This window comes from Perissodus microlepis, chromosome 15 (assembly GCF_051167445.1).
Source record: "Perissodus microlepis isolate ML-2025 ecotype Zambia chromosome 15, ASM5116744v1, whole genome shotgun sequence".
In the NCBI taxonomy this organism is placed as follows: domain Eukaryota; kingdom Metazoa; phylum Chordata; class Actinopteri; order Cichliformes; family Cichlidae; genus Perissodus; species Perissodus microlepis.
The window spans coordinates 23,783,954-23,797,501 of record NC_140475.1 but is presented as its reverse complement, the minus strand read 5'-3'; the positions used below and the strand labels follow the sequence as shown (position 1 = coordinate 23,797,501).

General features: G+C 43.7%; 1 protein-coding gene across 5 annotated transcripts in view; it reads right to left on the bottom strand.

Annotated features, from left to right (window-relative positions):
• LOC146372213 (unconventional myosin-VI-like) overlaps positions 1-13,548 on the bottom strand; it is a 125,889-nt gene that overhangs the window by 88,142 nt on the left and 24,199 nt on the right. For all 5 annotated transcript variants that reach the window (XM_084954444.1, XM_084954440.1, XM_084954442.1 and 2 more), the window contains exons 10-11: positions 10,678-10,758; positions 4,850-5,030 (exon numbers count right to left, since the gene is read on the bottom strand). In XM_084954444.1, the coding sequence (XP_084810570.1) occupies positions 4,850-5,030; positions 10,678-10,758 (262 nt within the window). The remainder of the gene's footprint in view (positions 1-4,849; positions 5,031-10,677; positions 10,759-13,548) is intronic.

Sequence of the window (13,548 nt, the reverse complement as noted above, 5' to 3'; positions counted from 1 at the left end):
TACAGCCTGGAGCATGATCACTACAGCGGTCCACACGGAGTTCTAACCTGGTGTCTTTTCAGAACCAACCCACATTTTCACAGGTTTTAAAACCAAAACTCTTGGTCTGATTAATAGTTGGTCGCTGCATGCCAACTGTGATGTTACCATGCCTTGCTGACCACTGGAGGAGAACATCCACAAGTCTCATCTTTACATCTTCCTGTGTGTAATCAGAGAATCTCCTGTACTCATACATCACTGATAAAGCAGTGAACAATCACACGTGTGCTTCTTAAACTCGACCGTGTGCCGCTTTATAAAAACTGTGAGATGCACAACAAGTGAAAATCCACCAGAGAGCGGGTGTGTCGTCGGCTGTGAGGTCACTTTAAGGCACGACGTAGATCAGCGGTTACAGAAAATGGGAAAAATGCTGGTGGGGCGAAATCTATATGCTATATGCATCTGCAAGTCTTTGTGAACATGTTCCTCATTTCCTTTCACTTTGATATTTTAACACCTCACAAGACTTCCTTTATATTTTTACACTTTAATAGCCCCACTATGGAGCCATGCCACACTTCTTCCCATCTAGGGTCAGGGGTAGGGTTATTTATTGAAATTTTCAATTTAAAAAGGTCATGTTTCCCCTGCTGGATCAATGAAGATTCATCTTTTCCTAACTCACTGTGAGCAGGAGAAAAAAGAGAAAAGCTGCAGTGGTTAAGTTTCTATACCGCTCTGTGCCGATGGCGGCAGCAGCTGATCCGACCCACCAAAGGATTACGTGGATGTAAAATATGAATGTAGCAACCTGCTAAATCCCCCACACTTACCCGACAGCGAGCACTCGCATGACAAGTGAATCCAACTATAAGATGAAGGCCGTATATGACGCAGGCTTTTACGTATGAACGCCTCGGCGTGTGAACAGACCACAGGAAGTGACAAGTTGGTTTCTCACAGGCGGTCCGAGGGCTGCAGCTGCTGACGGAAGCCATTCACATCAAAGATTGGATTAGAGCGGCCGTGAACCCCCGTGACACGGCTTCACATCATTACAGCTGCTCTTCCGATCAATGCCAGGAATCAATAGCCCCTGAAAGCTAAGCTAAGTTAATACCTAATCGATAACTGGAGGGTGAACGGAGGCCCCGTAGAGGCGAGCGCTCAAACCACAAATCAGAACAGAAGACAAACACTTGGACATGAATCCCAGTTAATTAAGGACCATTATTTCCAGCCTCTCTGGATAGATTTCTCAGTTTACTCTGAAATGAATCGAGTCCAGAGAAGAAGCGAGCGTTGACACCAGCGCCAAAGGAGATTCATGGGAAGACTTTAACAATGAGCTGAAATGAGAACATTCAGAGCAGTTTGACCTTTTGAAGAGACTCCATCCTGCCGTTCAGAGCACCGTCATCTGAGTGGACTTATTACAGCCAAACAGCAGAGATGAATCTGCTAATTAATCTGTCGGCTAAAGGTTGGACCTCATTAGAACGTCCCCGCTCTACACCACTCATCCTTGATGGAAACGTTTTAATGAGACCACCCTCTCGCTCTCATTTGTCATGTGATCAAAGAACCTGAAAACCACAAACAGGCTGAGAGATGCAGTTGAAGTTATTTGACTGTTTCCATATCATCCTATATTCAGTGCTGATGCGTGCTTTCAGCTACGAGCGCACTCATTGCCAAATGCTGTGGTCCGATTGGTCAGATCGCACTGGAAAACTCATATAAATGAAATCCTCCTGTGTGAACGGCGGCATTAGGAATAGCTGTTTAAATGAACTTGACTTCTACATGCTTTCTGGGTCTAAGATAAGTAAATATTCTTTAAAAGCTCCCCGAGGGAGCGCTCTGCAACTGCAAGCCAAGCCCGTCTCAATAGCCCCGCCTGATTGGCTCCTCGGCCTGAACGCTATGTCCTCGTTTACTGTAAAACATGTGCCAAGTGAGCCCCCTGCTGTGAGAACCAGTCCGTTTAATAGGGTCCCTGCTGCGCTTCCTCTTCTTTCCGGCGCAGGGAGAAAACGACGGGGAGGAACTTCAAGACCGAGTTGAAGTTCAAAGGATCAGCTGATTTTCATGGAAACTGAGCCTCCCTGAGGGTTCGAGTCTGAACCGCTGTGGAAAAACGAGGCACAGAAAAATGCCTCTGCAAGTGCAGAGAGCATAATCCCTGAAATATTCACTGGAATAATTACAGAATTAGTTTGTTGGCTGTGTAATTAATGAATTTCCCCTCAGCCAGAGAAAAATAACTCGAGATTAGTCATTAGTGTTCTGAGTGTTTTTCATCTGCGAAAAAAAAACAAAGTGCAACAAGAAGAAAACGTCCTTCTGTGACGCCGCTGTCAGACCTGCGACATCTATCAGCCATCGCAACGAGGCTGAAGTGAGACGGAGGGAGATTGAGGCTGAATATTACAGCAATCAATCACAGCACAGAGCTTTGAGGGATGAGATCAAAGAGGCGTCGGCCTCTCAGGAGCCAAACCGGTGCCGTTTAGGAGCTGGGAAGCCCGAGAGATGGATGACTTCTGATACAGAGCAAATGCAATCATGGAGCGCCGCAGGGCTCCGCTCGGAGAACGCCCACCTCATCAGTTAGAGCTCACGATGAGCCACGTCGCACTCCGTCGAGTTACAGCGCTTCACGTCCTGATCCGTCCTGATATGCTGGGATCAATCTTTCTGGTGTAGTTTTAATTACTTATTATTCTGTTAGCAGAATTAATAACTAGCTGGTTAATAAACAAACAGCAGAGCCACCCTTTGCATGCTTTAATTTTTCACCAGCCTTTTAATGATCAAATTATACATTTAGTGTTTATACTGATTGTATCATTCCCTTGAATCGTATGTTGTTGATATTTTAATCCGAGGCCTACTATTCAATTCAATTCAATTTAATTCAATGTAATTCAGTCCAATTCAGTTGTATTTATATAGCCCCAAATCACAACAACAGTCGACTCAAGGCGCTTTATATTTCAAGGTAGATCCTACAATAATACATACAGAGAAAACCCAACAATCATATGACCCCCTATGAGCAAGCACTTTGGCGACAGTGGGAAGGAAAAACTCCCTTTTAACAGGAAGAAACCTCCGGCAGAACCAGGCTCAGGGAGGGGCGGGGCCATCTGCTGCGACCGGTTGGGGTGGGTTGTGGTTGGGAGCTGTTACTAAGGTAACAGTGTTGGCTGTGGCACAAAGGTTATTGTTCATGCACTTTTCCACTTCAGTTGTTATTTAGATTTTTTTTTACATAGTTCTATGATAATTCTAATTCTAATCAATCAGCACAGCTTCATCAAAGCTCACTTATGACCGTGGAGAGTGATCGAGGAGGGTTCTTAAAATAGGCTTTAGTGCTAAAACGTAATCAGTGAGTGGAAGTGAAGGTGCAAACAGGAAGCGCCAAACTCTGGAAAATGTGCACAACGAATCGCTCCATCGGTGCTCTCTGTCAGACAGACTGATGGACGGGGTTGGATATGTAAACCACAAACACAGGAAGTTTAATTAAATAACATTTCGGTGCAGAACTTTATTCACATTAGCTAAATTTCAGGTCAGACGGCGTTACAGGCTTTAGCAGCACCAACACACGCAAAGGCACTTTTTTAAATGCCTTCCTGTTCAGGACTGTGATTTTAATGCAGGCAAACCTGACATCCATCCCCACATCAACTACAGCTGCGTTTCCCTCCCGTCTTTCAGTGAATGCTTCGACGTGCCGTCTTTGCATTTTTAAAGTCGAAGAGAGCGACCTGTTTGGCCTTCTGCTATTTTTGTTTGATTGGAGTCATCTTAGTGTGAAATCTGACATTTGAATGACAAATTGAGGAAGTCAAAATGGCAGCGACACATCAACCAACCTGGGATGCAGAAAAAAAAAGAGTTTGATAGAGGTTCTGAGAAAGTTTAAGGGTTTATTATCTTCACGACGCTGTTAATGAATTTCACGTTTTTCTGTTTTAAATGTTCGGTGTGGGATTTTTCTGATCCATCCATCACACTTAGCTGGGTGGCAGTGTGAGCAGAGCACTCCCGGGCCAGCTGAATCTCGTAAACTCTCCAATAAGTCCCTGTTTCGCCTCAGGGTCCCCTCCCAGTGGGACATGCCCATAACACCTCAGCTAGGAGGCGTCCTGAGCAGACACATAAAGCATCTGAATCCATCCAGCTCCTTTTTGTTGTTGAGGAGCAGCGGCTCTGCTCTGAGCTTGTCCTGGATGGCCGATCTCCTCACTCCATCTCTGAGGCACAGCCCACTCACACTCTTCCCTCCACAATCTCATTCTTTCAGTCAGTACCGACAGCTCGTGGCTGAAGGTGATGGTGGGAATGTAGATCAACAGCCTTGCTGTCACACCCAGCTCTCTCTTCACCACAGCATCTGCATTAGTTAGCCTCCTGCTCCTTCTTCACTCACTGCTGAGCACGAGTCGTGACACCAAACTCCTCCACTCGGAGCAGCGACTCATTCCCAGCCGGGAATAGGACACAGCCTCGAACTTAGAGGTGCCAATTCACAACCCGGTAACTTCGCTCTGGGCACCAAGCTGCAGGTTGTCAACAGAATCACATCATCTCCAAGAAGCTTCCGGACCAAGTAGTCATCTACCAATCAGCAGATTCAAAAAGTCTGCAAAATAATGAACCAAGTTTCCCCCAATACGATCGACTACACTCTGAGTGAGTCTGACCAAAACTCTGTCTGAGGTTGTAAACGGACCGAACACCCCATGACAACAGGAGCGATGCCCCATAAACCCAAAGAACACAAAGGACGTGAAACGTCTTCTCCAAGTCCAAAAACAGGTTCACATGTGTGACTTTTCGTTCTCACCTGATGTGCTTCCGGCCTCCTCGAAGTCGATGTTGCCGAGGTGCAGCACGCCGGCCACCACCCTGAACAGATCCAGCTTCTCTGTGTCGTCCAGGCCGATCTTCTTCATGGCTACGCACATCCTGGCGAAGTCGCCGTGGTCGTCCAGCAGCGGGTCCTTCAACGGGCCCGACTTTGTGTGCTGAGGAACCAGGAGAGAAAACGTCACCGACATTTAAAAATCTTCGTTCATCTCCATCTCCTTTTTATTCTCATGTCCTTTCTTACACAACTCACTTCTAACTTCATTTCTTTACCGCTCTTCATTTTTACCTTTCTGCCTACCTGCTCTCTTCTCTTCCTTCACTTTGGAGAAATCTGAATCTCCAAATCATTCTAACTTAATCTCAAGCTGAATGTCTTCACTCTGCGGAGTGCAGCAATCACCCTGTTTATCACTGATCGTGTGGCACAAAGTAGAGCAGGCAGCGAAAGAAGAAGCACAATCTTCAGCAGAGAGAAGTAGGAAGAAAAACACACACACCTGAAAAACCCACTCAGGAATGCCGCAGTGTGACGATAACCATGGGCTAAACTATAGACGCCAGCGCCCGCGTGTCCCTTGTGATAGTGGATTAAGTGGAAAACGAATTCTTTTGCTTAGCCGGTTCTTCCATTTAATCAGGTTCTCTCCAGATTTTTCTCTCCCTTTCCCCCCCACTAAAGCTCAAGCAGTCGAATCAACAGCCAGAAGGGAGCATTTCTGCAAACATCAGTCAGTTTAACCGGTATTTATTTACACATTAGAAGCATTAGGAGCATTAGGAGGACTCGTTCCCTCACTGGTTTTGGTTATGAGACAAAAATGTGAATAAATTTCACTCAGACGCCTGAAAATCATCTGAAGAAAAACTTTAGCAACACAGAAGCTGAAACCTGCACGAGGCCAGAGCCCAGCAGCCTCCCAGCAAACGCTAATGGGCTGGGTGCTCGCATAGGACAGGTTATGGAAGGTAACTGAGTACTTGTACTGCTTTCTGCTTCTACTCCACTGCATTTAGGATGAAAACACTACACTCTGTGCTCTATTTAAAATGTGCATTTATGAATATGTGGTCCTGTTTTGAAACAGCCTGACTAAAATCATCTGCATTTGCAACATTAATGTGTTACAATGTAACAAATTATTATTAATAAATTATTGTTCTGGTATTTATTTACCCCAGTTTGTATAATTATGCAGATTTAATATTATGAAACAGGAGTAATTCACTGCAATGAAGAAAACACGGCACTTGTGGTTTGGTGTCAGCCATCATTGCACTTATTTCAGTGCAGAGTCAAATCCAAACTTAGGATATAAATCAAAATAAAGTTAAGTGTTAGTTAATATTGCAGTTTTGGGTGGAAGTGACATAAATATTGTCGCATCTAGAATAAACTCCACAGTGGAGTCAAATCTAGGCACAGGACAGCTTCAGGCAGCCGTTAAGCTAAGATAAGTAATTCCTTTAGACAGCCACATACGGTCCACTTGGATCTTCGATGGGCTGGACCAGCAAAGCTCCCATTTCTGAGACAGGCCGACTGCACTGTGACATTCCCAGATGCACAAAAGCAGACACAGGTTGACTGAAAGGCTCGATTATTTTCTACAAAGCAGGAAGGAGCAGAAAGCACTGCAGAGCTGAAAGCATGCTCGGAAAGTCAGAGAAGCGAGAGGAGAAACAGCCAATCACCTGGTCGTCCTGCGTGACACGAGCCGGAGCAGCGAGGAGACATACAGCACATCATTTATCAGAGATTACAGCAGCTACACTCGAGCTAATCTGGGACTGATCCCGCTCACAATTTGTTTTCGTGAACCCGAAGCACCAGGCGGGAGGTGCGAAGCTCGAGTTTCCCTAACGTTTGATCTCCGAGGCCGCCCCAGAGTTAATGCGGGATATTCCTCTGTGATCCGGGATTTTATCAGATATTACCTGAGCTGCCCTGCCGCACGCCCTCCCTCCCAGAGCTCAAGTTAAGGCACAAAAGCTGGAGATTGTCTGCAAATACTTCTTTACTTGGGTCTCTGAGGAAGTCATCAAATAAAGCAAGAGGACACGCAAAAAACAAACTTTCCGAAGATCATTTCCCAGGACAACTTTCTTCCTTTGTGTGCCTTTCTATTAAACAAGCCTCCCACTCCGATGCTGCCAGATAATTGTGTTTCCCGGGCTACAACAAAAGGACCGTTGTCCAACAATCTGTTTTTTCATTCTGCCAAAAACGGTTTAATTCTGCGAGTCCACAGTTTGACACCTGATCTATTTCACCCTTGCGCTGACTTAAAGGACGAGGAGCAGATCTGTCGAAAAATCAGTCAGCTTCTTTCTCCTTCTGCATGTTTTTATTCTGAAGAGAAACCCTGATGTCACTGGAATTTAATATTAGAGTTGTTTTTTGTGTTTATTGTTGTTTTACTGGTTTGCTGTTTGGAATTTTGGACACTTTGAGGAATAAGAACGTGCTGTATGATAACACTGCTTTGGGACTTCCCATGATGCACGGCATCTATAAACTTTCTTTTGTCAGTCACGGATGGCTTCCCGTCCCCGAGTCTGGTTCTACAGAAGGTTTCTTCCTGCCAATTGCTGCTCACACAGAATCATCTGATTCTTGGGGTTCTATAAAATATCTACAAAGCAAAGACGACTGTGACTCTGAACTAATGCTACACTGGGCTTTCCCCCCATTTTGAGCCAGATAAAGGTCTGCTATGTGAATAAAACTGAAGGTAGACTGAATGTGCATATAACCAGATTTAAAAGCAGCACCAGGACCTCCAACCCAGTCCACAAAGCATTAAACTCCTACAATGCCACCTCTGGAGCCTCCAGTTGAGGCGTTTCGGGGAGGTTCTATCGGGAGGAGGTGCTGGGACAGACCCCGGACTCTCTGGAGAGATTATATTTCTCTGGAACAACAGGGGGGCAAGTTGCTGGAACAGGTGGCCGGGGTGAGGGAGGTCTTAGACTGTTGCTGGATGGATGGACGGATGGCTGTGCATATATCATCATAGAGGACAGTGTTGGTAGACTTGTTTTAAAGACTGTACCGGATCCAATTTTAGGAGTACCTCACATAAAGACCTTACATAAACTGTTCTGTAAGACCTTGAACTATTCTTGCTCTTCACCGAGAGACCTGTACAGTTTAAATCTTCGGTGAGATGAAGATGAAAGACTAAAACGACAATGGTCTTAACCACCAGTGATGGATGTATGCGACTGGATTCTTCCTCTTTCCATCCGCCATCTTCAGCAGCGCTCCGATGTACCGTCCGTGCTCCTGTTAATGGCTGCAATAATTAATACCGACGCACTGCAGAGGAAGCCGTGTACAGACGCCGTAATAGAACACTTATGCATAATTAATCAAAAGCCATAGGCAAAGAAAGGAGCTCATTTCACATGATGAGCTTTTCTTATTAATGCACAGCGTTAAATGTCCCGCGCTGCACCGAGGCTCTCGGTCTGGCTGCTAATTAAAATGTTTGCTGTTTATATATGAAGCATCTGAAAACAAGGAGATTATATAAGCAGAGCCGGTTTGCAGCGAGCAATTTCAGGCGAGAACATTACACAACAGCACTAATGAATTATCACAGGGTGGCTGCTGTTAGGATTATCTGCTGCCTCGTAACGAAATGCATATAATCAAAGCTTTACTGTCAGTTTATTTCCATCTCTGAGGCTTTAGGTAGCACAGATGGACCAGCGTGTTAACGAACAACCTCAGATTCAAACTTTCAATTAGTTCTAAGATTCCCAATGCCGTTCTTATCGCCTTATGGGCCTATTATTTAACCGTATACACCTGCAGGCCAGTTTATTAGACACACCTGCTCATTAAATATTACATCTAATAAGTCGATGAGATTGGATTGAGGCTGGTCCGAGTGTTTCAGAAGCTGCTGATCTGCTGGGAGTTTCCCACACAAGGGAGAAAATATCCAGTCACATGTCACAGGAGAGTGATGGCCAGACTGCTTTGAGCTGACAGGGTTAAACACTCATTTCAGTGAAGGTATGCAGAAGAGCATCTCTGAATGGGCTACAGCAGCAGAAGACCACACCAGGTGCCAGTCTTGCAAGCCAAAAAACAGGAAACTGATATAAAGTTCACACAGACTCAACAGAATTTGGATCCATCCTGCCTTGTATCATCCGAGCACCATCTAAACCCCACAGCCTGCCTGAGTCCACAGTTAAATCTAACAGAGCGCCTCTGATTCTCATCGCAGATGTTCTGTGCAGTCTGTGAAGCTGTCACGTCAGCATGGACCAGAATCTCTCTGCTCCCAGCAGCTTACAGAGTCCATTTTTGTGTTGGTCGTTTGCTGTGTGATACGTGATTTTTTTTGTTTCTAAATTTTTAACACAGATATATGTTTTTGAAGAAAATCTAAGAAGCTGGTGAAATTTCCAGAAACCTGATTTTTGTAAATCTCCTTCCTTCAATTTCTATTTTAACTGAAAGCTTTTTCCAGCTACAGCTGTTACAGCCATGAAGTGAAACAGCTGCTTCCAGATGTTCGCTGTCATGATGGTGAAGCTGTACTCATGTACTTCATGATTTCTTATTTTTGTGCATATTTGTAACAAATAAATGTTTCAGATCATCAAACAAATTTAGAAAAAGATAATTTAAATGAAATAATTTAACAGACATACAAACCAAAGCTGGGCGTGTAAAAGCATTGTACTGGCTGAATCAGAATTTGGACTTTTATTCGTGTGCAGGAAAAATTCTTTCATTTTTCAGTCTTTCACATGTTGGTTTTCTGTGCAGATGAAAAACATCACACACGTTTCTCATGAAAAGTCTGTAATTATCAGTGAAGACACACACGTGCTTCACAGGCAGGTTTCTTCTTCTTTTCCCCCATAAAAAAAAAAAAAAAAGACTATTTCACACATTGACAAATAAGTTAAAGCCAACTTCTTAGTTCTTTGATTCTTTTCTGAAAAGCTCCCACTGGACAAACAGACAGAGTGATCGGAGAGATAAGAGAGGCTCGCTCACACAACGACTGTGAGAAGAAAACCGGAGCTGGAGGGCGTAACGACGTGAACGAACCTGCTGAGTCAGGTTTAACAAGGAGCTAATGGAGTTTGCAAAGCGACCGTTTCCCTTCTTCCAGCCCACAGGGGCATGAGTCGACGTTTTTCTTCTTAGTTTTTAGAGTTTCCTTTCTAAGAATGGGAATTATCGGGGGACACAAATTTACTGCAGCTACAAGAGGACAAAAAGTCCTCTCTGCTGTTTAAAGAAAAGAAAAAAGGGAAAATTTGCAGCTCAAAAACTCAATTTAGCAACTAAACTTGTTTGTGGAAACCAAATCACCTCATCAGATCTGTATCTGATCTATCTAAACTCGCAGTTTTTTCCTACTCTCTGCTCTCTATGATGTCACAGAGTGTGGATATCCCAGATATGATCACCTCCGGCAAGAATCCCCACCCACCTGCTGTCCAAACTCAGTGTTTATGAGTGGCAGCCAATCAGAATACAGTTTACTTAAAGGGGGAGGGGCTAAAACACCTCTTTTCAGATACAGGATGATTTGAGAAGCTGCACAAGTCCCAGAATCATGAATATAAGAATTATTCTGAACTCTGTTAGAGCAGCTTTGCATGATTCAGAGTTCAACAATAAAATATACAACTGGAATGATCAGTATGTTGCTTTATTGCTGTAATATCGTAATATCAGCCTCACATTTCAGTGAAACTGTTTTTCTGCTTATTCTGTGGTCCAGGTTTCATAAACTGGTTGAACTCAGACTTTTCTGCATACTGTACCTCTGGGCTCTTCCGATTCTGCATGATGTGCTTGTCTGTGTCTTTGGTAGCGAAGAACCGAGTGCATCCTCTGTTCAGGTACTGCAAAGCAATGAGACACAAGAGAGGGGAAAGATGAGCAAAACCAAAGTTTCAAAGGCAGATTAAAAAGAAAGAGCACATCAGAAATCACCCGACATCATACAAGCTGGTGCGGTTAACCTCGTGAGCTGTTCTTGGGCAAGTCTGCCACTAAAAAAAAAAAAAAAAAGACTCATAAGATTAATCCACCGTGATTTCATTCCAGCAGAAATGCCCTGAACTTCTTCCTCAGACCACCATGGGGGGAAAGATCTGCTAAGTTCGGGTCTCGACTTCATAAATGTAACTGTCACACAGTTTGTCAGCTTCAAAGAACAAGAAAGGTTTTTGAATCGCACTCGGCAGACAGAGGTGGTCTTTGGAGTCCAGAGTCCTGAAAACTACAAATAAAAGATAAAGATCCAAAACTAACAGACATTAAAGGCTGTTTATCCTCAGACCCCTGGACTGACAGCAGCTTTGATTTTTTATCTCTGGTTTGCTGTTTTTAACTATTTAGTTTGTTGTCATAGCTTTTATAAATCCTGGGAAAAAAAAACTAACTCATTTTGATTATTTATCCATTTTTTTAAATGTATGTGTTTTTATTGGCACTCCCTGCTCTGGAAAGCACTTGCATGAAAAGTACAACTGAAATAAAATTATCATCACTGTGTTATTATAAATATGTAAAATCAGAGCCATGGAAATACATTTTAATAACTGTGATTACATTAAGGAGGACTGCACAAGCTTCAGACTAGTATAACTAAGGGAAAAATAATATTTTCAATAGAAAATGTGATTTTCTGTAGTCTTATATGAGTCACTTACTATTATCAGCATTTTTCTTAAACAACTTTATTCGTATATTTATCTCAGAGTGGAGTTTAGGTTTAGGCTCGTCCTGTAAAGTTGTATATCTAAAACACTTCAAGATGCAGTTTCAAAAGGTAAAAAATGAGCAGAAATGAAACAAATCCAACTAAATGTCCTGTTGTCAAAGTTAAAACATAGCAACAATAACTAGAAATGAAGCAAAACACTTGGCGATGCAGCAGAAACTGGCGTTTTTGCACTAATGTCATTTTCAGACTCGAGTATTTGACAGGCGGCCTCGCGCCTCCATGTATGGAAGCGCTTTGTTTTACGGCTTAAATCATCAGTCAAATGGGAACGCTGTGCTCTCAGAGTTTGTGTGCAGGAAACGGTTTGCTTCAGAGACGGTCAGAGTTCACCTGGATAATTGCATTTGCATTAAAAGCAGCTTTGCTCTGCTGATATCCTCCTCCTCTCTTCACAGACACGAGATGACAGTGGCTCTGGTGCTCACCTCCCAGGTGTCTTGGGAAGAGAGGGAGGCTGGTTCGAGCCAGGGCTTATGTTGTTTGCAGAGGCGAGCCCTTCTCTCGCCGAGAAGATGAACATAAACAAAAACTTTCATTAGAGCCGAAGCCACCGGGAGGACCGAGTGTCCTCCATCTCCCCGGCAGACCGCCGATGGGAGCGTCTCGTTTCTGGGACTTCATTTAGCTTCCATTGCATCCTTCTGTCCTTCTCTTTTCCAACCCTCCTTATTCCTTTGTTTCCTGGCTTCTATCCTCCTTCTGATGCTTCCTCAGTTACTTCCACCCTCTCTGCCTCCTGTCCTGTATGTCTTCTTTTCACACATCTTTTCTTCTTTATTCTCTTCCTCATGTCCTTTTCATCTATCCTTCTTTACTACTTCTGTTTCTTTTGTCACCTTCTTTCAGTCCTAACTACTACTACCACCTTTTTTCTGTTTCCTTACTTTCTTCCTCCATTTCCTTATTTATTTACTTGACTATTGACTTATTTCCTTTATTACCGCCTTTATTTTTCTCTTATATTCATGTGGTTCCTTATGTCCTTTCTTTTCACCTTTCTACCCTCCATTTCTGTCTTCTTTCCTTCCCTCCTTCAGCCTTTTGTTGTCTACTTCCTTAATTTCCATTTTCTGTCTTTCCCTCTTTCTTCCTTTGACTCCTTATTTCCTTAATCTAGCCTCGTTGGTTACCACTTCTATTTCTATTTCCTTCTTTCCACCCTTGCATTTGTTTGCATCTTGCTTCCTTCATCTTATCTGTTTCCTTCTGTCCTTCCTTATAGCTTTCTTCCCATTTCTTTCCTTCTTTATCATCTTTCCTCAACCTCTATCCCCTCTTCCACCTCTTCTAAAAAAAATGAAATTCTTCTGTCTTTTTCACTTTCCTCCTTTTTCCTTCCTTCCCTCCTTTCCTCCTGAAACAGCATCTTCCCATATTGCTTCCTTCTTTATTCACCGTTTTTCTTCCTTTACCTTTTTGCTTCATGTTCTCTTCCCTCCTTAGAAAAAAGTGCACTTCATGTCCTCTTCAGTATTTGATGATGAAAACACCTTCTTGCTCTCTTTGGAGTCATCAGCACTTTGACCCTTTAAACAAGCCTTCGTGGACCTGAACACACCTCAGCTCCTCCTGTGATGCACAAAAGCTGAACTTCAGGAGTTCATCACGGCTCAAACCGTGTGAGCATTTTTCTCCCTCCGCATCATCGGGGGAAAGTGCAGATGCATGAACCATCAGAAGATGCAGGTGGTGTAATAAGTTGCAGGGGGACAGGGGCGGGCGCCGTAGAGCAAACGTCGGCACTTTGAGGCCCAAGAGTGACGGAGGTGAGAGTAGATGATTGAATTTAGAAGCTGCCAATAAAAGAAACGACCCTGAACAAAGAAAGTGACCTCAGGTTTTCTTCTTCTCCTCCAGAAGATGTGAGTATGAGGATGAGTCAGCTCTTCTCAGGTGAACCAAA